The sequence below is a fragment of the Crocuta crocuta genome, unplaced genomic scaffold, assembly GCF_008692635.1.
Source record: "Crocuta crocuta isolate KB4526 unplaced genomic scaffold, BGI_CrCroc_1.0 scaffold219, whole genome shotgun sequence".
Lineage (NCBI taxonomy): Eukaryota > Metazoa > Chordata > Mammalia > Carnivora > Hyaenidae > Crocuta > Crocuta crocuta.
The window spans coordinates 9,802,526-9,826,063 of record NW_027551572.1 but is presented as its reverse complement, the minus strand read 5'-3'; the positions used below and the strand labels follow the sequence as shown (position 1 = coordinate 9,826,063).

The 23,538-nt window shown below is 34.9% G+C and overlaps 1 protein-coding gene across 2 annotated transcripts in view; it reads right to left on the bottom strand.

Moving 5' to 3' along the window:
* The window catches only part of MTX2 (metaxin 2), a 65,087-nt gene that overhangs the window by 17,854 nt on the left and 23,695 nt on the right, over positions 1-23,538 (bottom strand). For both annotated transcript variants that reach the window (XM_077751115.1, XM_077751117.1), the window contains exon 4: positions 1,165-1,237. In XM_077751115.1, the coding sequence (XP_077607241.1) occupies positions 1,165-1,237 (73 nt within the window). The remainder of the gene's footprint in view (positions 1-1,164; positions 1,238-23,538) is intronic.

Below are 23,538 nucleotides of genomic sequence, written 5' to 3'. Positions count from 1 at the left end.
CACAGAGCCTGACGCGGGGCTCGAACCCACGAACCACGAGATCATGACCTAAGCCAAAGTCGGACACTTAACCGACTAAGCCACCCAGGCGCTCCTATACAAGTCATTTCTAAGTTATCTTCACAGTGAGGAAACAGATAAATGTCTCCCTAAAAGAAATGTAACTCACACATCCCAACCATTTATACTCATGGATTTACCCATAAAGGAGTGATTCTGTGTTATTACTGCACCAGCAAAACCATACCAATTCTACTTAACATCTATGAGCTTTGTGGCACTACATTTTTATAAAATTATCTGTACCAGGGGCACCTGGGTGGCTGGGTCAGTTGGGCGACTGACTTTGGTTCAGGTCATGATCTCACAGTTCATGAGTTCAAGCCCTGCATCCAGCTCTGTGCTGACAACTCAGAGCTCAGAGCCTGGAACCTGCTTCAGATTCTGTGTCTCCCTCTCTCTCTGTCCCTCCCCATCTCGTGTTCTCTCTCGCTCTCTCTCAAGAATAAACATTAAAAAAAAAATAAAAAACTGAAAGTTACAATTAAAAAAATTTATCTGAACCATATTTATTTAAAACTATACCCTAATCTACTAATACATGACACACAGAAAAGGCAACACTGATTATAAAATACAGCAGAAAGGCTAAAATTTTAATAAAAAGTATTTTAAAACCTGTTGAAATAAAAATAAAACAAAATTAAATTAGAAACCAAAAGCTTTCAGAGATGACCTTAAGATCTTTGACAAGTTAATTATTCCACAATCTCTCTTCTTCCCTCTGTATAATAAGAGAGTACAGTTTAGAGAAGTGTGTTTAATAAAAACTGGATTCATTAATATTAAAATTTGTTTTCTGAAGTGGAAACAGCACTATGTAAATAAGATTGGGGATACTTGAGATTATGTATTTTCTTAATATTTCTTAGTATTTCCTGTAACTTTCCACTAACCACCTGTGACCACAGAGTTGAAATGAATAGCCATGTCCACCCAAAGATTATCAAGTTTACAACTGTTACTTTATAAAACCATGGGAAAATTCTTCAAAGGGTAAACAAAACAAACAAAAATAGGCATTTTTAAAATCTAGGTACAAACTGAACTACCGTTACAATTTTATCAATACAGAATATTAATGAGAATTTTTAAAACACTTACCAGATGGAGACATATATTCTGCATTTGCCCTACAAACCACTTTGACAGGCAGGTTACACATCTGCAAAAAGGCCTGCAAGTCAATACAAGTATAATTAGCCTCGTGAAAGTATATATAAATTTGAACACAACTTGTTATTTATTTTCTAAGCTTAAGTAATAGCTCATAGAGTAACACCTTATTGGAAAAGAATGAATCAATTTAAAGTGAAATACTTGTCCAAACAAAATCATATGTCATTTCAGTGCTAAAAACATCAAGAACTTAGACACAGTAAACATATGTATGACACTTAGACCATTTATACACACTTTTAAAAATGTAAATTATCGGGGCGCCTGGGTGGCTTAGTCGGTTAAGCGTCCGACTTTCGCTTGGGTCATGATCTCGTGGTTCATGGGTTCGAGCCCCGCATCGGGCTCTGTGCTGACTGCCAGCTCAGAGCCTGGAGCCTATTTCAGAGTCTGTGTCTCCCTCTCTCTCTGACCCTATCCTGCTCACCCTGTCTCTCTCTCTCTCTCTCCTAGAAATAAATTTTAAAAATATTTTTAAAAAATGTAAATTATCCATAATTGTTTTATTGCATTAGTTTATGTAAGTCAGCAATACTATATGTTGGTTTAATTTTCTTTAATAGATGACTATAAAGTCCAAATTTTATAAGGTATTGCTTAATTCCACTACTCTTTACAGGATCTTCATCTTAGTCTTAGAGGAAAACTCTCAAAGCATTATTTTTGCTACTTCCAAGTTCTCTCCTATATACTCAATATTCTAATGGGTAGCTTTTATGCTCACTGATTCACTTTTTAAAGACACAAGTTGTTGATTTTCACTTTGTTTATAGTAACAAAAATTTCAAAAGCAACTTAAATGTCTAACAATAAAGAACAGGTAAATCATTTATAGTGAATCCAAACCATGGAATGTTATGTAATCACTTTTAAAAAATCATGAATTATATCTTCATACATGGCTGTCTGAACTAAGTTTATTTCCCAGCCTCCCTTACAACTGGATGTGACCAATGTCTAAATTCTAACCAATGGGTCTTAAAGTTCTGGGCAACTGCTGGGAAGTTTCTTCAAAAGGACGGGAGATAACCTCCCCTCTATTTTTCCTTCCTGCTCACTAGAATATAAAAAGGATGACTATAGCCACAGCAGTCAAACCAAACTACGAAGCAGAAGCTGAGAGAAGACCGCAGAACAACAAGGGGACAGATGCCTAGGTCCTTGATAATCACAAAGTCACCGAACCTACATTACCTGTGTTTATAAGAAAAGAAATAAACTTCTATCTTTGTAAGCCTCTGCTATTTTGGGTCTTCCATAACCTCTAGCCAAACCTAATTCTAACTAAATTCACAAACAATTACCGTGTCTGGCTTTAAACCCCACCTCAGCCAACCAGAAGTGATTCTGTATAAATGTACACTGTCATCTAAATACTATCCCCTGTGCTTCCAAATTGTAAGAGTCAACTACTTGACTGACCCACAAGTATACACTAGGATCAAAATTAGGTGGAAGGCTTATTAAAACATAAATTGCTAGGAATGGAAGAATTAGAGACGGTAAGTATCAACAGCTCTTTTAAGAAGAATGGATGAGAAGAAAAGAAAGAAGGGATTAGAGGGGTCCTTCCTTCTATTAATGTGTAGCTGTACCCGATGATGGAGAAAGGTTGGGCCTGTTAAAACATAAGCAGGAAAAAAAAAAAAAAAACCAGCAAAAACACACTGAAATGATACGAAACAGGCAGAACAACAGGCATACAAGATTCATGAGAAGGTAAAAGGGATGTAAGAGCACAGGTAGAGGGATTTGGTTATTTGTCAGGAAACAGGACAACTTTCTACTCTGATGCAAGGGGTGGCCGGTGTCAGTGATAACTGCAAGATGGTAAGCAAGAAGGACAAGAAAATGAGAATGTTCACATTCTGTGAAATGGGAGAAGCAATCATCTGCTGAGAATGAAGGAATAAGGAGATAGAGGCCTTCAGAGAAGAACAAAAAGAATCTGAAAGAACTACTTAATATCTTCTCAAATGTCTCGTTGATATTCCCTTGTTAGTTAACAATTATAATACTATAAAAATAGTAAATACGGTATACTTTGCTAAACTAAATGTACAGTGGCAACTATACTAATCTTTTCCAAAAAGCTGTATTTCACTTAAAAAAGATTAAGCAATATGATAATGTTCTGCGATCAAAGCCATGTTTCCAGTCCTGTGAATTTTTTACTTTTTCACTTAAAAAAAGTTTAGCAATTTAGCAATGCTCAACTTACCACAGACCTCAACTGATGACATAATTCTAGTTACCCAAAGATTAATTTTACAACATTTACTACAATTAATCTTCATCCTTGATTCAAAAGAAATTTTATGAATTAACCTGCAGTTCCCAAAGAAGTCGATGTCACAAACAGAACATTTTTATTCAAATATTAAAAATTCAAACTAGAACTGTCTTTGAGAATATAAAAACTTCAAATCCAAACCAGGCTTTCATCCAAACAGTATTTCTCCTTTATGTTGTAGGATGGAAGAAAATTTCTGAGAGGTTCCAAAATAGTATTTTCAACATTTACTTTTACTCTCAATCTCTTTCTTAGGTTGGAACGATACACCAACCTGAAACACATTTTATTTTCAATTCTGAAATTGCAGTCTGTGTATGTTTATCCTCATGTGACTCCAAAGAAATATGTAGTTCTAATTATAATAAGGAAATTAGAGTAACTCAGCTAACTCCTAATCCTCCGCTGGATATTTTACTCTGAACTAATTCAAGTGATTAACAATATAAAATAATTTGCACCAAAAACTTAGCACATACTATCAGAATAATGATCAATAACTGTGCTGTCCAATATGGTAACCACCTGTGGCTATTTAACTTAAATTTAAAATAATTAAAATGGAATAAAATTTTTAATTCGGTTCCCCAGTCACACTAGCCACATTTCAAGTGCTCTATAGCCACATGTGGCTAATGTCTACCATATTTATTGGTATGAACATTTACCTCATTGCAGGAAGTTCTATTCGACAATACAGATTTACAGCAATGGTAATCAGTGCACAAAAGACATCTTAGCAAGACAGGCTGACATCATCTGAAAGTGATCAGGCTAAATATTATGAAAACAATCTGTACAATATTAGAGTGCCAATAAACTCTGCAACTGATCAATCAACTTTTGATGACAGTGACACATAAAGCACCATAATATTTTCAGTTAAAAAAATCTAAACTAAATAGGGTTTACTCTGAGCAAATCTGACAAAATGGTTAGATAAATTTATTAACATGTGAAAACTAAGAACTTAAGAATGAATAAATTAAAACTACAACCAATAAATATATTCACTCTTTGAATGTAAGAAATTTTTTAAATACACACACATACACACAAATTTTTTAAACACACACACATACACACATAGGACATAGTACCTGCCTTCTAAACTCTGAAATTTAATAAGCTTGATGTAGTTTCAACATATTGAATAAATTAAATTCACAGCATTAAAAACTGTATTGAAGCGATGTTGATACATTTTTTATTTCCTAAAAAATACACAAAGTAATACCAGATCACAGATAAACAAACATAAAGCAATGAAGTTACACATTTATCTCTCTAATCTTCCAAAAATCTACTAAAATAACAGCGAAGAAATAGAAACTGATAAACCCAGAAAGACACAAAGAAGCAGACCAGAGCTATCTGCCCATTTTGTCAGATAGAAAGCAGACTCAGCAGGGCAGAGGAAGCTGACACCCAAGAGCATGCAGAGGGAAAAAACCAATGTGTTCACATCACAGAAACTAGGAAGATTCCAAAACTGAAGGCACCACGTACCACAGACAGTGGAGGTGAGGTAAAGGACTAAAAATAAGAGTGGCTGAAGTCTGTACAAGATCACACAACTAACCCACCCCCGACCTAGTAGGAGACAGGTTTATTCTCTGAAGAAACCAAACCAGAGAGACTCCTGACTCAAGGCTCAAGCAGCACAGCAGGGGGGAGTCACACTGAAAAGAGGAACTTAAGGGAGAGTGTACACACTGATGGAAAAGACCCACAGCACCCCTGTCCCTTCTCAGCTTTCACACACTGGCAATGAATTTAAGTACCTCCAAGATAAGAAAGATAACTAGAGAAAAGTCCTATAAATGCTGATAGTTTTAGTAGGGATGGGGGACGCTGGGATAGTCACCAACAAAAATGGCAGCTCACTGTGCAATCAGTCTACAGTTAAGTCCACATGTCAAAAAGTCCCTCATCCCCCCATCAGCTTTTTAGTGCCTCACTCTTAAATATAAATTGCTAGGACAGATCAATAGCGATTTGAGGAAAGCCTCGAACATAAAATATAGAGCCAAAACAAGCCACAAAAAAAAAGAAACTGCCAGGAAACAAAAAAATACAGAGAGAAAACAACCTCAAAGAAAAATTATAATTAATATTTACTGAGCGCTTACTAGGTACCAGGTACTTTGTGGCCAAGAGGTAGGTACAACAAATATGCCTATTTTAATATGGGAACACACAAACATATAATGAGGTTAAGGGATCTGAACAAGCATACAGGAAGGAAGAAAGGAAAGGAAGGAAGAAAGAAGGGAGAGAAGACAGTAGAGAAAGAAAGGAAAGAAAGGGGAAAACAGAAAAATGAAATTGAACCATACAAAGGACTGAAAAAATAAATGACAATGACATTCAATGCCTCAAGAGCAACTCTAAAAGCTCGATGGTAACTTGAAAGCTCAAGGGCTTCCAAAATCTTGTCAACCTAAAATTCTACATGTGGCCAAGGTATTAATAAACTGTGAAGACAGAATAAATATAGTACCACATAAACAAGGTCTTTAAATTTTTATTTCCCGTGTACTCTTTCTCAGGAAGCTAATGAAGAATGTGCTGCACAAAATAAAAATAATAAACCGAGAAAAAAAAAAAAGAATACAGGATCCAGAGACTATGGGGATCGAACATAAAAGCAAATAGAATTCCCTGGATGATGATGAATAGCAGTCATAAGAAAACAGCTCTTCCAATTTAAGCAAAAGGAACAGGAGTTTCCAACACAGTATTTCTGAGAAAAGACAGAAAGGATCTGATGTATTTAACCACTGTAAGAGGGAGTATTATAGATCAGTCAGCATTTAGAGGAGAGAAAACTATTCAAATGAATTAAAAAAAACAATTAATAACCCAAAGGGAGAAAATCCTAGAGAAAGAATATGTTCATAATACACAGAGCCACTCAACTGAGATCAACACTTACATTCTAATTATAATGTAAACACTGAATATTAATGTAATCAAGAAAGTGAGAACACTATTGGGAAGATGGAGAAGGAGAGGGGGTAAGTTTTAAGTGAAATAGTATTTTAAATGAATAAATTAATATTTTAAATGAAATAGTAACATAAGCATCTTACTTAAAAATACAGAGGTAAATACCTGGAAAAATAATACAGCTAAAAGAATTGAAAGTAGTTATCTCTGGATATCCAGCTCTGGGTGGGGTAAGATAGGAGAGTAGACTTTTTCATTTGTGATGAGGCTCTCATACATTACTGGTGGGGGTGTAAATTAATCCAACCACCTTGAAAATGTGTGGTATTTTCTACTAAGCACATGACTATCCTATCAGCCAACAATTCCATTCTCAGAAATATATCAAAAAGAAACAAGGCATATGTAGCCACTACCCTACACATATACAAAAATGCTCTTAGCAGCTTGATCGTAATAATTAAATACTGGGAACAACTCAAATATCTACTAATATGAGCAACAAGCTTGACTTTAAAATCCCTAACTCCAGGAATGTCTGAGTGCCTCAGTCCGTTCAGTCTGTTACGCGTCTGACTTCAGCTCAGGTCATGATCTCACGGTTCGTGAGTCAGAGCCCCTCATCAGACTATTTGCTGTCAGCACAGAGACCACTTCAGATCCTCTGTCCCCCTCTCTCTTTGCCCCACCCCTTCTCTCAAAACTAAACATTAAAAATAAATAAATAAAATTCCTAACTCTAAGCTTAAAAGGACATATAATGTCACCAACTGCTATTATGAGAAAGGAAAGTATACACAAGGGTTATATTTTTCTTGATTCTGAATTCTTCAGAAAGAGCATTCATTGAGAACTTTTAAATCAGAGAAATTCTAGAAACAGTCCCAGAACATGATACCTACAATACTCCATAAAGAGCCTAAATTCTATGTCTTCAATAATTACTTCTGAATTGTATCTTCTGGGAACCATGGCTCAGATCTTTTTGTAAAAACTGGTTTTGAAAAACAAAATATATTTTATTTGCATATAAGTGAAAGTAAAGTCAACAGCATAGAGAACAAGAACATCTGTTACCAGTCAAGTAGACCATTACAAATACCTTAAATCCTAGATTCAGAAGGTGTTGTTTTTAATAACAATGCCATTGCTTTGATCAGATTATAAAACTAAAAGTTTAAATGTTGAGAAAACCTTTTCAAATGTTGTACATAACAGCATATAAGGAATACAGACAGGGATTCTGTTACAGTAATCTTTCAGTAACATAATGACAAGCTTCTGATTCTTCTCGCTTCTCATTTCAGATTCCTCTCACTTCTCATTTCAGATTCCTCTGTCTTCTAAAACTAGCGTTTACTGTTGAAATTCTCAATTATATGCCAGATAAGGATTATCAGCTCAATAAACAAATGAACAAACATGAAAATCTCAACAATACATCAAATCACAAAATGAAGACTAAAGAAGTCTAAATCTCAGTAAATCTTCTAGTGTTCTTCCGATGTGAATTTTTTTAATGTAGCAACAGAAAATTCTGATAATAAAAACATTTTTTTAAAGGCTGCTTAGTCAAAACATAAAATTTGTATTCAATCACGAGTTGGAATATGAATCAATAGAGTTTCTTGAACAGTAGTTTGGCAACATCTATAAAAATCCTAAATGTACATGTCCTTTGACCCCACAATTGTATTGTTAAGAGTATATCATATGGACATATCTGCCTAAAATTACATAAAATATATGTTAGGATATTCATGCCTAAACCCCACTTATAGTATAATTATACTATGCTTATAATAATAGCCTAATACCCATCAATAAGAAACTGACTCAGTAAACTGCGGTGAATCCATCAATGGAATATTTGTAGTCTTCAAGAAAGAATGAACCCCAAAACCTAAAAAGAACTTATCAAACCCAGGGCAAGGAGTGGCTCGGTCAGTTAAGCATCCAACAGTTCATGAGTTCGAGCCCCACGTTGGGCTGTGTGCTGACAGCTCAAAGCCTGGAGCCTGCTTCTGATTCTTTGCCTCCCTCCTCTCTCTGCCCTCCCCTTACTTGCTCCCCCCAAAAATAAGTAAACATTAAAAAAAATTTTTTAAGAATTTATCAAACCCAATACCCAAAATACAAACAATCCAGTGAAGAAATAAATAGACATTTTTCCAAAGAAGACATCCAGATGGCTGTTAAACACAAGAAAAAATACTCAACATCGCTTATCATCAGGGAAACACAAATCAAAACCATGATGGGAGACCACCTCACACCTGTCAGAATGGCTAAAATTAACACAGGAAACAACAGATATTGGCAAGTATGCGGAGAAAAGGGAACACTCTTACACTGTTGGTGGTAATGTAAGCTGGTGTAGCCACTGTGGAAAACAGTGTGGAGGTTCCTCAAAAAGGAACCTTACTCAGCCATCAAAAAGAATGAAATCTTGCCATTTGCAACGATGTGGATGGAGCCAGAATGTATTATGCTAAGCAAAATAAGTCAGAGAAAGGCAAATACCATATGATTTCACTCCTATGTGGAATTTAAGAAACAAAGCAGATGAACACATGCGAAGGGAAAAAGAAAAGAAAGCAAACCATACAAGACTCCTATGGAGAACAAACTGAGGGCTGATGGTGAGAGGTGGGTGGGGGGTGGGCAATCATAATAAGAAGGACACTCGTGATAAGCACTGAGTGTTGTAAGTGATGAAATCATTAAATTCTACTCCTGAAACTAATATTACACTATATGTTAACTAACTAGAATTTAAATAAAATTTTGAAGAAAAAAAAAAAGAGAAGAATAGAGTTGCTCCTGAACTGAACTTTTTTATACTACACTCCAAAAGTCATTTCTCATCTGGAATCGTCTGTGTGGCTGCCGAATGACATGAGACAACATACACCAAATGCAAAATTGCTTTGTGTTATTTTTCTTCAAAAGCTTGGGGCAAAACATTAAAACACAGCTCAATAAGGCCTGAAAATGGCTAATTTATTTTGTCCATGCATAGGTTCCTGTGAACTAACTTGAAAGGAAAACATGATTCTGAATATCTAGAATGAATGGAAAATATTTATACATTCATCCACATACTCAATACATATTTACTGAGCAGCTACTATGTATCATGACTGTTCTAGGCACTGAGAATAGAACAGTGACCTTAAAGTCTCTGCCTTCACCCACCAAGTTTACATTCTAATGGAGAGAGATGCTATGCAAATAAACCTGAAAATATGTATGGTGATTCCTGCTACTAAGAAATACAAAGCAGTATGAAGGTATTGCTATTATACATAGAGTGGTCAAATGAGGGCTCACCAATAAGGTAACACTGGGGCATAAACCTGAAGAAAGTTAGGGAGCCAGCCATGTTCAAAGGCACTGAAACAGTCTTCTGCTTCTACCGGTGTGTCCGAGGAACAACAAGACCAGTCTGACAATGCAGATTAAGGAAGTGAGTGGTAACAGGGAACATCAGAGACAATCAAAAGAGATCAGGTAGGGGTTACAGATATTTGTAAGGATTCTAACTTTCACTTTGTATTAGATAAACAATAATAAGACGGTGCTCAGCTGAAAACTGCTGGAATCTAACGTTTTAAAGGATTACGAGCAGCTCTTCAAAGATTAGATTGTAGACAGTAGAAGCAAACAAGCAGAAGCACTGGTCGGAAGGATTCTGCAATAATCTAGGAATGAAATGATGGTGGCCTGGATTAAGATAGGAGTACTGGAGGGGACAAGAAGTCGGATTCTGGCTACATTTTTAAACTAGGGCTGAAAAGGTTTGCTGACAACTGGGTGTGGATATAGGAAAGAGAACTCCAAAGATGGCTCAAAGATTCTGACATGCAGTCGGAGAAAGACAGATACCATATGTTTTCACTTACAAGTGGATCAGGAGAAACTTAACAGAGGACCAGCGGGAAGGAGAAAGGGAAAACTAGTTGGGGAGAGGGAGGGAGGCAAACCATGAGAGACTCTTGAATACTGAGAACAAACTGAGGACTGATGGGTGTGGGGGGAGGGGGGATGGGCATGGAGGAGGGCACTTGTGGGGATGAGCACTGGGTGTTATATGGAAACCAACTTGACAATAAACTATGAAAGAAAAAAATAATAAATAATAAATAAATAAAAGACCGTTGCCTATTTTTAAAAAATTCTGATGTAAACAAGTAGAACAATGGAAATGTCATTTACCAAAACGGGAAAAACTGTGGGATGAGCAGGTTTTGGTAGGAGGAGGGAGACTTAGGAGTCTTTAGAGGGACTATTCTAATATCCTTCCTTGTCAAACTTCTGACAGGCAATGACTAGCAGACAACTCTGCTTTCTTTTCAAAGACCTGGTCACTAAGGCACAGTTATACGCTTTGAAACCAGATCAGCAGATTCTACCGAAATGTCGAGAAACCCAACTTTAGAGGCCACTCACCCCACTTTTCTTTTGTGGACAGAGGTGACAGAAGTACCTACAAATCAGTATAATCTTTCTTTGTCAACACTTTCCTGCAAGTATGGTAATATCGAGGTACTAAGAAACGGGTAGAGCTATAGTTATTACGCAGAATAAAAACACAACCAAGGACAGCTTTTATCTATGGTCTCTTCTGTCCCCTGAAACTATAGCACACCAAGTTTAAAAAGTGAAAAGTCAATGCCCAAAGTATAAAAAGGATGGACATAAGTCAACACCAAAAACACCAAATAATCTGATTAATAAGTGAGCAGAGGACCTGAATAGGCATTTTGCCAAAGACATACAGATGACCAACAGACACATGAAAAGATGCTCAACATCACTAATCGTTAGAGAAATGTATATCAAAACCACAGTGAGATTTATCACCTTTACACCTGTCAGAATGGCTAGTATCAAAAAGACAAGAAATAAAAAGCATTGGTGAGGATGTGGAGAAAAAGGAACCCTCATGCACTACTGGTAGGAATGAAAACTGGTACAACCACTATGAAAAACCTGCATGGAGATTCAAATCCAGTCATTCCATTACTGAATATTTACCCAAAGAAAGCAAAAACAGTAATTCAGAAGATATATGTTTAAGTATCCATCGATACATGAATGGATAAAGATGTAGTGTTTGTATACACAAACACAAACCATGGAATATTACTCAGCCATCAAAGGAATGAGATCACTTATATGTGTTCTAAAACATAAAACAAATGAACAAAAAAACAAATTGACAATTGCCAGAGGGGAGGAGGGTAGGGGGATGGGAGAGTGGGAGATACAGGCTTCCAGTTATGGGATGAGTAAGTCACAGGTATAAAAGGTACAACACAGAGTTACATGGTTCTGTACCTTATGGAGAATTATAAGTCCTCAGGAGATTNCAAGTCTTATAATTAATATAAGAAAATTATAAAAATAATAAATAAAATAAAAATAATCATCTAACAAAACAAAACATCTCAAAAATTATGCAAACCTAGTTTAAGTCTTTGTTCCCAAAGAAATATACAAAAAATATTTCAGAAAGAATCTGGAGGGGCAAACTTAATGAAATTAAATTTAAAGCTGAAAATATCATCAATCTCTTTTATGGAAAATAATAAATGTGATGCTTCCTGACAGGAGAAGGAAAACAGAATCTGCAATATCAAAAACCCTGAAATATCAAACATCTTTTAATTGCATTAGTTTAACAACAATAAAACAAAACAAAAAGGTAAATAAAAATATTCAGTTCATAAAACGACGAGAATGGAAACACAGCTAGCCAAAAACAGGCTTGCCCTGGCCATTACATTTGCACAGGGAGAATGCTGTGACATTCTGTTCTACCATCATTTAGAGTAAGGTGACTTTCTGTTGCTGACTCATACACCATACCAATGACTGGGTGACAATTAGCACATCTCCACTCCTTAATGGTTACTGGTTAAGTGCCTAGCATAACCTAATGGATCCGAAGAGAGTATAGACTTAAGAAGCACAGTGTGGAAGACGACTAGAATGCCTTTTGAAAAATGAAAATCCTCTGCATCAATTTTAAGAGTCTGTATAGAACAGTAAGACTTAACAGAGCAGAAGCCTCCCAGCAAGACATCTCTGGGTAGAATCTTGGTGACTGACTGTTACAGAGGTCCTTCACCTGATAAGCTGTCTTATTTCTTTTTTTTTTTTTTAATATTTTTTATGTTTATTTATATTTGAGAGAGACTGTACACAGGCAGGGGAGGGGCAGAGACAAGACAGAATCTGAAGCAGGCTCCAGGCTCTGAGCTGTCAGCACAGAGCCCACCCACATGGGGCTCAAACTTACAAGCCATGGGAATCATGACCTGAGCTGAAGTCAGATGCTCAATCGACTGAGCCACCCAGGTGCCCCAAGCTTTCTTATTTCTTAAATGAAGACAATTTATTAGGCAGATTAATTGAGGTACTATATGTAAAACACTTTACCATTCGGCACACAATAAATATAAGGCATTACTATTAAAACTAGGTAGTAATAATATTAGTAACAAAAAATACTCATGTATCCATTTGCAAAGGAAGAAAGACTATTTAACCTTGGTGATTTCAAAAGAAAGCTGACTTATTTTATTAGCTTTAACATCTCCTTAAGAGAAAAGATGAATAATTATTATATACTGTAATTTCATTATATTTGTTCCTTTATAATCAAAACAGCAAATTGTACATAAGATAAAATCTCTAAATAGGTACTAAAATGATAAATAAGGGAACATAACCAAAAGTATTTTTTTTTTAATTTTTTAACGTTCATTTATATTGAGAAAGACAGATAAAGTGCAAGTAGGGGAGGGACAGAGAGTGAGAGAGACAGAGAATCTGAAGCAGGCTCCAGGCTCTGAGCTGTCACCACAGAGCCCAACACAGGGCTCGAACTCACGAGCTGTGAGATCATGACCTGAGCTGAAGTAGGACACTCAACCAACTGAGCCACCCAGGCATCCCCAAAAGTACTTTTTTAAAAAATAAGGTAAAGGGTAAACATATGGTTTCTATATTTGCAGTACCTTATATAAAATCTTTTAAACAATACAAAAACAACTGAATAAACATGTTTTGATACTGACATAAACTTTTACTTTATGAATAATTTTTCAAAGTCAAACACAATCACAAAACTAATAAATGAATTGATTATAGGCCTCCCTGTCCAGACTGTAAGCTCTATTAGCACACACTGACCATGTCTATCTTGTTCACTATTTTATCCTCAGCATACTATAGGTTCTCATGTAACATTTGCTCGAGGAACAAGCCATAGATAGACACAATAATAAATACAAACATACCTAAGTTTGTAGAAAACTAGTAAACTACAACAAAGACTAGCATTTTGTTATTTTATGGAACCAAAGGTTATTTCATTAAAAAATTAGATGTACCTCTTGTTAAATTCAGAGTTATTTTTAAAAATCAATAAAATGATAAATATCAACAAGCAGATATTTTTTTAGAAAAATAGTTATAAGATTTTAACTTAAAAAACATTATCAGATATAAAAAACTTTAAATAGAGCAAATCTGGTACCAAAACCAGGAAAAGCTACTGAGAGCACATACGAAGACAGAACACATCAGAGAACAGATCTTTTTTAATACAACGCTCACCTGAAGACTACTTTTGGAATATTTAACCAACTTTAGGTACATCAAGATCTGATAGCTGTACAAAAAAAAAAATCAAGGGGCACCTAGGTGGCTCAGTCAGTTAAGCGTCCGACTTCAGCTCAGGTCATGATCTCACAGTTTGTGGGTTCGAGCCCCACGTCAGGCTCTGTGCTGACAGCCAGCTCAGAGCCTGGAGCCTGTTTCAGATTCTGTATCTCCCTCTCTCTCTGACCCTCCCCTGCTCACACTGTCTCTCTCTCAGAAATAAATAAAACATTATAAAAAACAAATTTTTTTAATCAAGTTCAGAAAGAGCAACAAAAGAGATAACAAGATTAGGAAAAGATACAAGCTCTCCATGTTAGAATTAAATATAAAAGTTGTAAGGTCAATATTAAGCATAAGGAACTATAAAATGGTCAAAGGCAAAGAAAGAATAATTCTTATAACCCAAGAACCTAAAGCAATACCAGTCACATATTTGGCACTCAATGAACAATTTGGAAGTAAAGAAAGGAAATTACTTTTTTTTTTGAGTTCCTATAATGAGTATTTTAAAGTTTTATTATTTATAGATAAATATTCCCACTGAGAAAGACAAAAACAACAACAACAACAAAGCCCACCAAATTTTAAATTTTTAGGAGAAGCTAAATGTTAGATGGCAGGGATCTAAAATTTATTCATTTTGGGGCACCTGGGTGGCTCAGTCGGTTAAGCGTCTGACTTCGGCTCAGGTTATGATCTCACAGTTCATGGGTTCGAGCCCCACGTCGGGCTCTGTGTTGACAGCTAGCTCAGAGCCTGGAGCCTGCTTCAGATTCTGTGTCTCTCTCTCTCTGACTCTCAAAAATAAATTAAAAAAAAAAAAACACATTAAAAAAGTAAATAAAATGTATTCATTTTGATAAACTAATAGCAACTCCATATTGGATCATTTACCAATAAGCAGCACCAACTATCTTCTTTCTTCTTCTTTATTCCAAAAACAAAATGAACATTTACTTGTCTTCCAAGTTAAACACACAAGAATACTCTGTGTTTAAGTAATAAAATCAACACTGCTTGCTAATAAAAATATAAAAATGGGGGGGAGGGGGTGCCTGGGTAGCTCAGTTAGTTAAGCATCCTACTTCGACTCAGGTCATGATCTCATGGTTCGTGGGTTCCAGTCCCACGCCAGGCTCTATGCTAAGAGCTCAGAGCCTAGAGCCTGCTTCAGATTCTGTTTCTCCCTCTCTCTCTCTGCAACCCCCGATCCCCAACTCATGCTCTGTCTCTGTCTCCCAGAAATGAATATTTTTTAAAAATTTGTTAATATAAAATTTTAAGGAATTGTTCTTAAAGTTTTAAAAGATTAGGTGCTTTATGCTGATCAATATTGTGGAACTTAAGGGATTATAAACATGGCTTCTAAATGTATGTAGATCACATTAACAAAGTTACCAAATTCTAGATAGGGAAAAGCAATTTTCAGTCTAACCATGTAAAGCTATCCTTAGACAGCAGACCCCTCCAGTTTTCTGTTTTAGGACAAAGCTTCTATTCATTTCATAATTAAATTTGAAATATTTCATATAAGAATTCCCTAAAGACTATTCAAAAGCATGGAATACCATTTTCAGGGCACAAAATGAAAATGGTTCTGAATTTTAGTTCATATCTTGTTTTACCAGGACACAAAAGAAAATCTATGACAACAAAGAATTATTTCCCCCTTACTGAAGAAGCATGTTTTAAAATTAAAAACCATGAACAAATCTACCTACAAATAATTCATTTTTTATATCAAACAGCTGCAGACCCTGTAATTGAAATAATGTATCTAAGGTTACAAATGAAAAGTGTTAGATATCATTCTTGAAGTGACAGATTAAGTTTCTAATCCAGTTAAAGTAATAGCCATATTTGTAGTTTAACATAAATTAAGACCTTAATTATATTTGTGACTATTTTAAACAAAATAACAAATTTCTTTGTACCTGAGAATGTAATTTATAGCAAAGCCAGGTTCATTTTCCAAACCAATCTATTTCACACTGCAGAAGTACTCTGGTATAATGGTATAATGTAATTCTTGTTGTAGAATGTTGAAAGAGTAGATACACTAAGAGCACAGAAGAGGTTTGAAGATAAATGAAGATGCTATTCATTCAAGGGTAATTTCATCTTAGAACTATATGAAAGATGTTTTGTTCACACAGGCTAGTGTATGGCCTCAAATTTAAGTGTATTTTCAGCTCAAATATAATGCTGCTAGATCGATTATGCTGATACTGTATATCTAATAACGAAGAAGTCTAGCCTTTTTCTATTTAAAAAATAGACTGCCATTTTTTCATCGTACTGCTAGATCTTTATTGTTCTGTTTAATAGCAACAAATTTTAAAATCCTGCTTGCTATTTACTTTTTAAACAGAAAAGTATATGGTTGATATTCTAAATCACAATCTCTCCTGACTGCAACAAAGTGCATTTTTGCTAAGTTAAAGAGATACTGATGTTAGCAAACTATTACCCTACAAAACCATTTTATTTCACTAATTACTAAAACTGACAATTCTAAAAGCCACCTAATTGTATTCTGAATATACTGAATACACTTCATTCTCCCAAATCCTGTAAGACTAATTTAAATGTTTTATGTATACCATACCATTTATATGCTGAGGAATTAACACTGAAAATGTTTTTAATTTGCTAAATTCTGTGTGCAATTTAAATTTGGTTTTAATTATCTCAATTTAAATTATCTTTTCTGGAGATCATATTTTATATATTTAAATTCTTTCAAGTTTTAGAAGCATAAATCACCAAAATACTTTAATACTCCTGGGTATATAAAAGGTGATATAAGACATTCAATCTGAAGAATTTAAATTCAGTAATATCAAGGAAACATCCTGCAGCCTCCATTTTTCTCATTTTAGAATACTGAGAAGGATTTTACAAGTCTCCTTATGTAACAAATGTTCCCTGAATTCTCTCTACCTCTAGCTTTCCTTCTTCTAATCTTGAAAGTAAATAGAGAAACCTCATTTTGCAGAGGATGATCAAAGTGGGACAGATAAACAAACATCAAAAAACTTGAACTTAGATCTAACATTTTAAAATGTTTAAAAACATGTTAAAAATGTTTCTTATAAAACAGTGCCCTCTTAATTATCTATTGAAATATATCCACTGGTCCCACCTTTGTCAGGTTTGAACTGACACTTAGAAATTGCATACAACCATAAACAACTTGTTTAAAGAAAAAGTCTGTCCAACCAAACTGAAAATTCAAAATCATTTCCTCTACAGCTGTCAAGGTAAGCTGTCCACAGTTGCCATCTGAATGCCATGACATGTGTACAGTGGCTCTATTTTCATAATCACTGTTATTTCTCCAGTGGATCAACTGACTCGCAGTCCAAAGGAGAGCTACTCCTTTCTCCTGGTCTTCCCAATCACTACATGAGGATATTATCGTTTAACTATTAATACGCCCACCTAAAAGGCATCATTTGCTAAAAGGAAAAAGCAAGGGTCAGCTAACAATTTATCAGCAGATCTGACATGTTCATGTTCGTGGTCCAGAATTAACAGGGTCTATAAAAATGTTGACTTTTTCAAATGATACAACATATTCAACATAAAAAAAAAATAGTCCTTTTTCTATTGTCTTCCCTTTCATTCTTAGAGACAGTATTTATCCACAAAAAGTATGGAAAAACTAGAAAATGAAGTACAATGGTGATATTTCCCTTGACCAGGGCTTAAGTGTCATTTTTACAGGAAGTGAGTATACATACTGAGTGAAGTAAAAAGCAGCATTCTCCTTTATGCAGCGTTCTAATAATGATCATCATTATTGTTTAAGACAGTCTAAAAATAAATTCCAACTTTTACAATAGAGTAAGCCATACAAAAAAGGAAAATACGTTTATTTTTAAATTGGCTTCATATATAATAAACAAAATCCCTTCTAAAACTTAGTAGAAAGTAACATTTTATTATGTACATTCACAAAGTATGTATATATAAATCTTTATAGTCAAAATAGGTTCTAATTCAGCATTCAACATCACCTTGTATTTCTATTGCTATTTCTATTGCTTTCACTATTTTCAAAAGAACTTCTCATTTATTATCTAACTTGAGCTTCACAATAACTCATAATATAGGTAAGACTGCCTTTTTCACATCTCAGAGATCTAAAAGCTGGACACATTTATCTTTCACACCTTAATGTAATCTATAAATTATAAGATATAGCTTGCTAAGAAATGTCAGAAATGATTTTTGAATTAAATGTCCACTTATGTTTGGAGAAAAATTCAAAGACCTGCATCACTGGACTGGACTACTATGCAACACAGTGTTAGGAGCATGGATTCTTGACCGCAGACTCCCTGGGTTTGCACTCTAGCCCTGCCAGGTACCACCTAAGGAGGTTTGAGCCATGTGCTTTAATTTCCTAATTTGTTCAATGGAAATGATAACACTACCTACTTCCTAGAATTGCTGTGTGTGAAAATCATCTCTAATACCTAAGGTACATTTAACAAGATGTGGCACATGGAGTAAGTGCGATGTAAATTTTAGCTTCGGTTATTATGGTTGTTCATAGTAACGTTACCTGCAGAATGCAGATTATAATAGCACCTACCTCATTTAGTTGTAAGGACTGAAGGAGTTGATAAGAATTACGTGCTCAGCACAGTGACAAGCACATGGTAGGTATTCAACCAATGTTGTTGCTGTCTGTTACCTCCACAATTTGGGGCTCTGTGACCTCGGGCAAAGCTTTCCTTCGTTTCGGTTTCCACATCTTTAAAAATGAGGTTCATATGGGATGCCTGGGTGGCTCAGACAGTTAAGTGTCCGACTTTGGCTCACTGTTCCCAAGTTCGAGACCTGCATCAGGCTCTGTGCTGATGGCTCAGAGCCTAGAGCCTGTTTCAGATTCTGTGTCTCCCTCTCTGTCTCTGTCCCTCCATAGCTCATGTTCTGTCTCTCTCACAAAAATGAATAAACATTTAGAAAAAAAAAATTAAAAAATAAAATAANACTACTACGCTTATGGTAAGGACTGAATGAGATTATTTCACATAAAAGCTCTCAGTAGAATGCCTTAATCAATAAAAGTATTCAACACTTTTAAAACAAATCTTATTCAGTAGTTTTTTAAAAATACATTGTTTGAGTTAAAGTATTCAGTATTAACATTTTTTGGGTACGGCATAAATGATTATAAAAATTATTAATTTTCACACAAATTCATATATGTCCAAAAAAATTATTAAACCTAACATTGATTTTAATGACTTCAGTGTGTTATGGCATTAGAAAGCCTGCAAACTTCCATTCCTCCTGCTGACATGGATTATATACACTTCTGTCAATGAATAGGAGAGAAAGAAAAAATAACCAACATCAGTTGCATATTTATATTATGCCAAATACTTTTTTCTAAGTGCTTTCTATATGTATTAACACATGCAATCCTCATGACCTCCAATAGAATAGCTTCTATTATAATTCCCTTTTACAGATGAAGAAACTTGAAACAAAAAGTAATGTTTCAGGTATGCTGTATTTGGATGAGACCAGCTGCCCATTTCATTTGTGGAAGCTGCTTTAAGATAGCATATTCCAAATCAGTAAAGACCTAAACTTCTTGAAGAAAATAAGACATTTTTTTTGCAGAAAACTTGCAGGGGAGTTCATATGTATTTGCTCATACTGTATTTCTTGACATGTGCTATTCCATATAAGAGCCATCAGCTACATGTCGCTACTGAGGCATCTGAAATGTGGCTAGCAGAGTGCTCGCTTCGGCAGCACATATACTGAAATGTGGCTAGCAGAAAGTGGGATGTGCTGTTGGTGTAAAATACACATCAAATCCTGAACTTAATATTAAAAAAAGTAAAACCTCAGGGGCGCTTAGGTGGCTCAGGGTGAAGCATCTGACTTCAGCCCGGGTCATGATCTCACAGTTCACGAGTTCGAGCCCCGCATCAGGCTCTGTGCTGAGATAGCTCAGAGCCTGTGATCTGCTTCAGATTCAGGCTCCTTTCTCTGCCCCTTCCCTGCTCACACCCTGTCTCTCTCTCTCTCTCAAAAATAAATAAACACTAAAATTTTTCAAAAAAAAGTAAAACAACCCATTAATAAATTCTGTAGTGATTACATGTTAAAATGATAATATACATTGAGTTAAATAAAACATTATTAAAATTAATATCATGTTTCTTTTGAAAAAATGTTTAAATGTTTATTTATTTATATATTTTTTGAGAAAGACAGAGCACAAAGGGGGGAAGAGCAGAGAGAAAGGGAGACAGAATCAGAAGCAGGCTCCAGGCTCTGAGCTGTCAACATAGAGCCCGACGCGGGGCTCAAACCCACCAACCAAGAGATCAAGACCTGAGCTGAAATCAGATGCTCAACTGACTAAGCCACCCAGGCACCACTGGCCTTTTTTAATGGGACTATTACAAAACTTTAAACTACATATGTGGCCAACACTTCATACATTATATATCTATTGAACAGTGGTTTAGGTTTAGGAAGTGAGACAATAGTAACAGAATTATTATCAAAGTTCTTTTCCCAAACACATGCACATAGATTGATATACATATATATACATACATATACTGCCCCCCCACACACACACTGCTCATGACAACCAGAGGAACATGATACATTAATATGTCATTATATTCAACATACAAGATTATTATATAACTAGGCAAACACTTCAGATAACAACAAAATTTGTGGATGAGAGGGAAAAAAGCAAATCTAAGAGAAAATAATAGCCATGGGGAAAAAATTTATTTTCTTTTAAAGTGAAATCATAAGGGTTCCTTTAATCAAAAAAGATCCAACCACTTAGTTCCAGGAGTATAATAAATGCCAAGTCTATGTGTTAGGTAAAATTTAAATTTCCTGATGGCTTAACTGGCAGACTATTAAAATATCTGATGCTTCATATCTGGTATCTTCTAGAAAATATCCAATTTATGGATACCTGTCACATTGTTTTGATCAACTTTACACATTTAACTGATTCTTCTAAACGGATACTGGCCCACTATATAGAAGAAAATTACTCCATAAAGTTTACATCAGATATCTGGAAAAGTCACATTTATAGTCATGGCTACTATCAGCTGTCAAGTCAAAGAATATTGAAAAAACCAAGAATTTTTAATATATGCTGGTTAATTTATCATCTAGGTGACATATGTAGGATAACAAAAAAATTGAAATGGTTAAGCAAAATACTGCATTTTTAAAAGGTTCTTTTTTCTGGTTTTATTTTTAATTGCAACTATGATTTTAAAAGCCATGATTAAAATAAATTAACAGGAACCATAAAAAACAGAGTTGCTAAATAAAGTACACACTATTTCTTTTTTCTTCCCTTCTCCAGATTATTTAAAACATTATTTTTTTTAAATGGTAATATACTGGGATCTTGGTTTGTACTGAAAACTAGTTAATTCCACAGTTTCTCAACATTGATACTATTTTCATTTGAGGCTGGGTAATTGTGGAGGGACCATCCTGTGCATTGTAAGATGTTTAACAGCATCCCTGGCATTTACCTACTAGATGCCAATTGCACCCTCCCCAACAGTTAGAACAACCAGAAATGTCTAAACGCTGACAAATGTGTTCGTGGGGTAGAAATCTCCTTCAGTTGAGAACCCCTTCTATTCCTACTCAAAATATCTTCCTATTTGGTAAAAATTACTTTGATAACGCTAGGGGCTCTTCACAGGGGATCCCCAGATAGCTTTAGCAAGATCAGTAAACCCACTGCAACCACATACAGAATAGCCTAGGTATGTTCCATTTGTGTGTGCACACTGGCATGTTTTCTGGAGAAATGTTTTACAGTTTTCATCAAGTCCTGAAAGAGTTATCCCCAAAATGGCAAGGAATAAAGGGTTAAGAATTAGTGCTTCAACTAAAAGATTAACTGTGTCTTAAAGCTATTTTTTTTTCAAGGAGAAACACTGAAAATACTATTTTATACGTAACAAATAATTTGCTTGTGCTATCAGTTATCAGGCAAAATTGCTTTCACCACACTTACAAACCTTTCACTCAACAAATATTTACTGAGTACATCCTGTATGCTACGCATTGTTATTTATTAGTATCTGAAAGCTAAACTTAAATTCTCCCACAGCAAAAAAAGAAAAAAACAAGATTAACAGCAGCATAAAGCCCATATTTATTGCATACAATCACTGAGAATTTCTGCTTCTCTAAAGTGAACATAAGAAAAAAATACACTAGTTATAAAACTAGTATCTAAAGATAAAATAAAGGTAAATAGATAAAAATAAATGTAATTTACATTTCTGATAAAAAGATACACAATAAATCTAAAAGAAAGAAACTTAAAGATACTTATAGATCCTATGAATAAATTATTGTCCAAATACATTTCTTTCCATGTTTTCCTTCTTTCCCTGTCTTAACAAAAAAAAACGTACTGAATGACATGCTATCAGACAGTTACTTAACCCAGAGGATACCAAGTTGAACAAAAAAATGTGAGATGACCAAGTGCCTTATATCATGCCTAGAACAACACAGCACAAGCTCACAGGCCCTTCTCTTCCCTTTCCTTCTGTCCTCCAGAAGTTCACAGTCCCATCTCCAAAAATGTCACGTCTTAGGTTTCTCTTTTATCTTTTAGGTGTGCCACAATAAAACCCTCTTTGTGATTCAAACTATGTAAGTTAACTAAATAAATAATAGCTAACTGTGTAAAACGTTTGAATAATTTTAATTCTATAATCTACATAAACATTTCTTTTTTTGTTGTTTGCTTAGTGAATTGTGGTATATTCAAACAGTGGGATAACATACATCAATAAAAATGAGTAAATTAGAGGTATATCTATCAATATGGACAAATATAAAACACAATGTCAAGTACCAAAAAAACAATCAAATAACATACAGAATTTGTTTTAAATTTACATGAATTAAAAAAGCGATCTATAATACTAGTTAGGTTTGTTCCTTTTTTACATATGCATAAGTTATCCACAGTCAAATCATATGATAAGCAAATTCAGTATAATGAAAGAGAAGGGAGACAGAAGCAGACTCACTGAAGGTTATACTGGGCCCTTTGGCAATATCTATAAGGATTTATTTTTCTTAAGTTTTTCTTTTAATTCCAGTTAATTAATATATGTTGTTATATTAGTTTTTAAAGCAAATAATACACATGTATCCTATTCTTCCTGTAGTACAGTTTCAAGTTTATAGGACCAATAGCCTTTTTTGGATTCCACAACTGTAGCTACAATGTGAAGAGCTACTGCATGCAGTAGTGGTTTAGGGGTAACAGGCATGAATATAATCCATAAATACATAAGGAATACCTAGCGAAGAGTATGTCT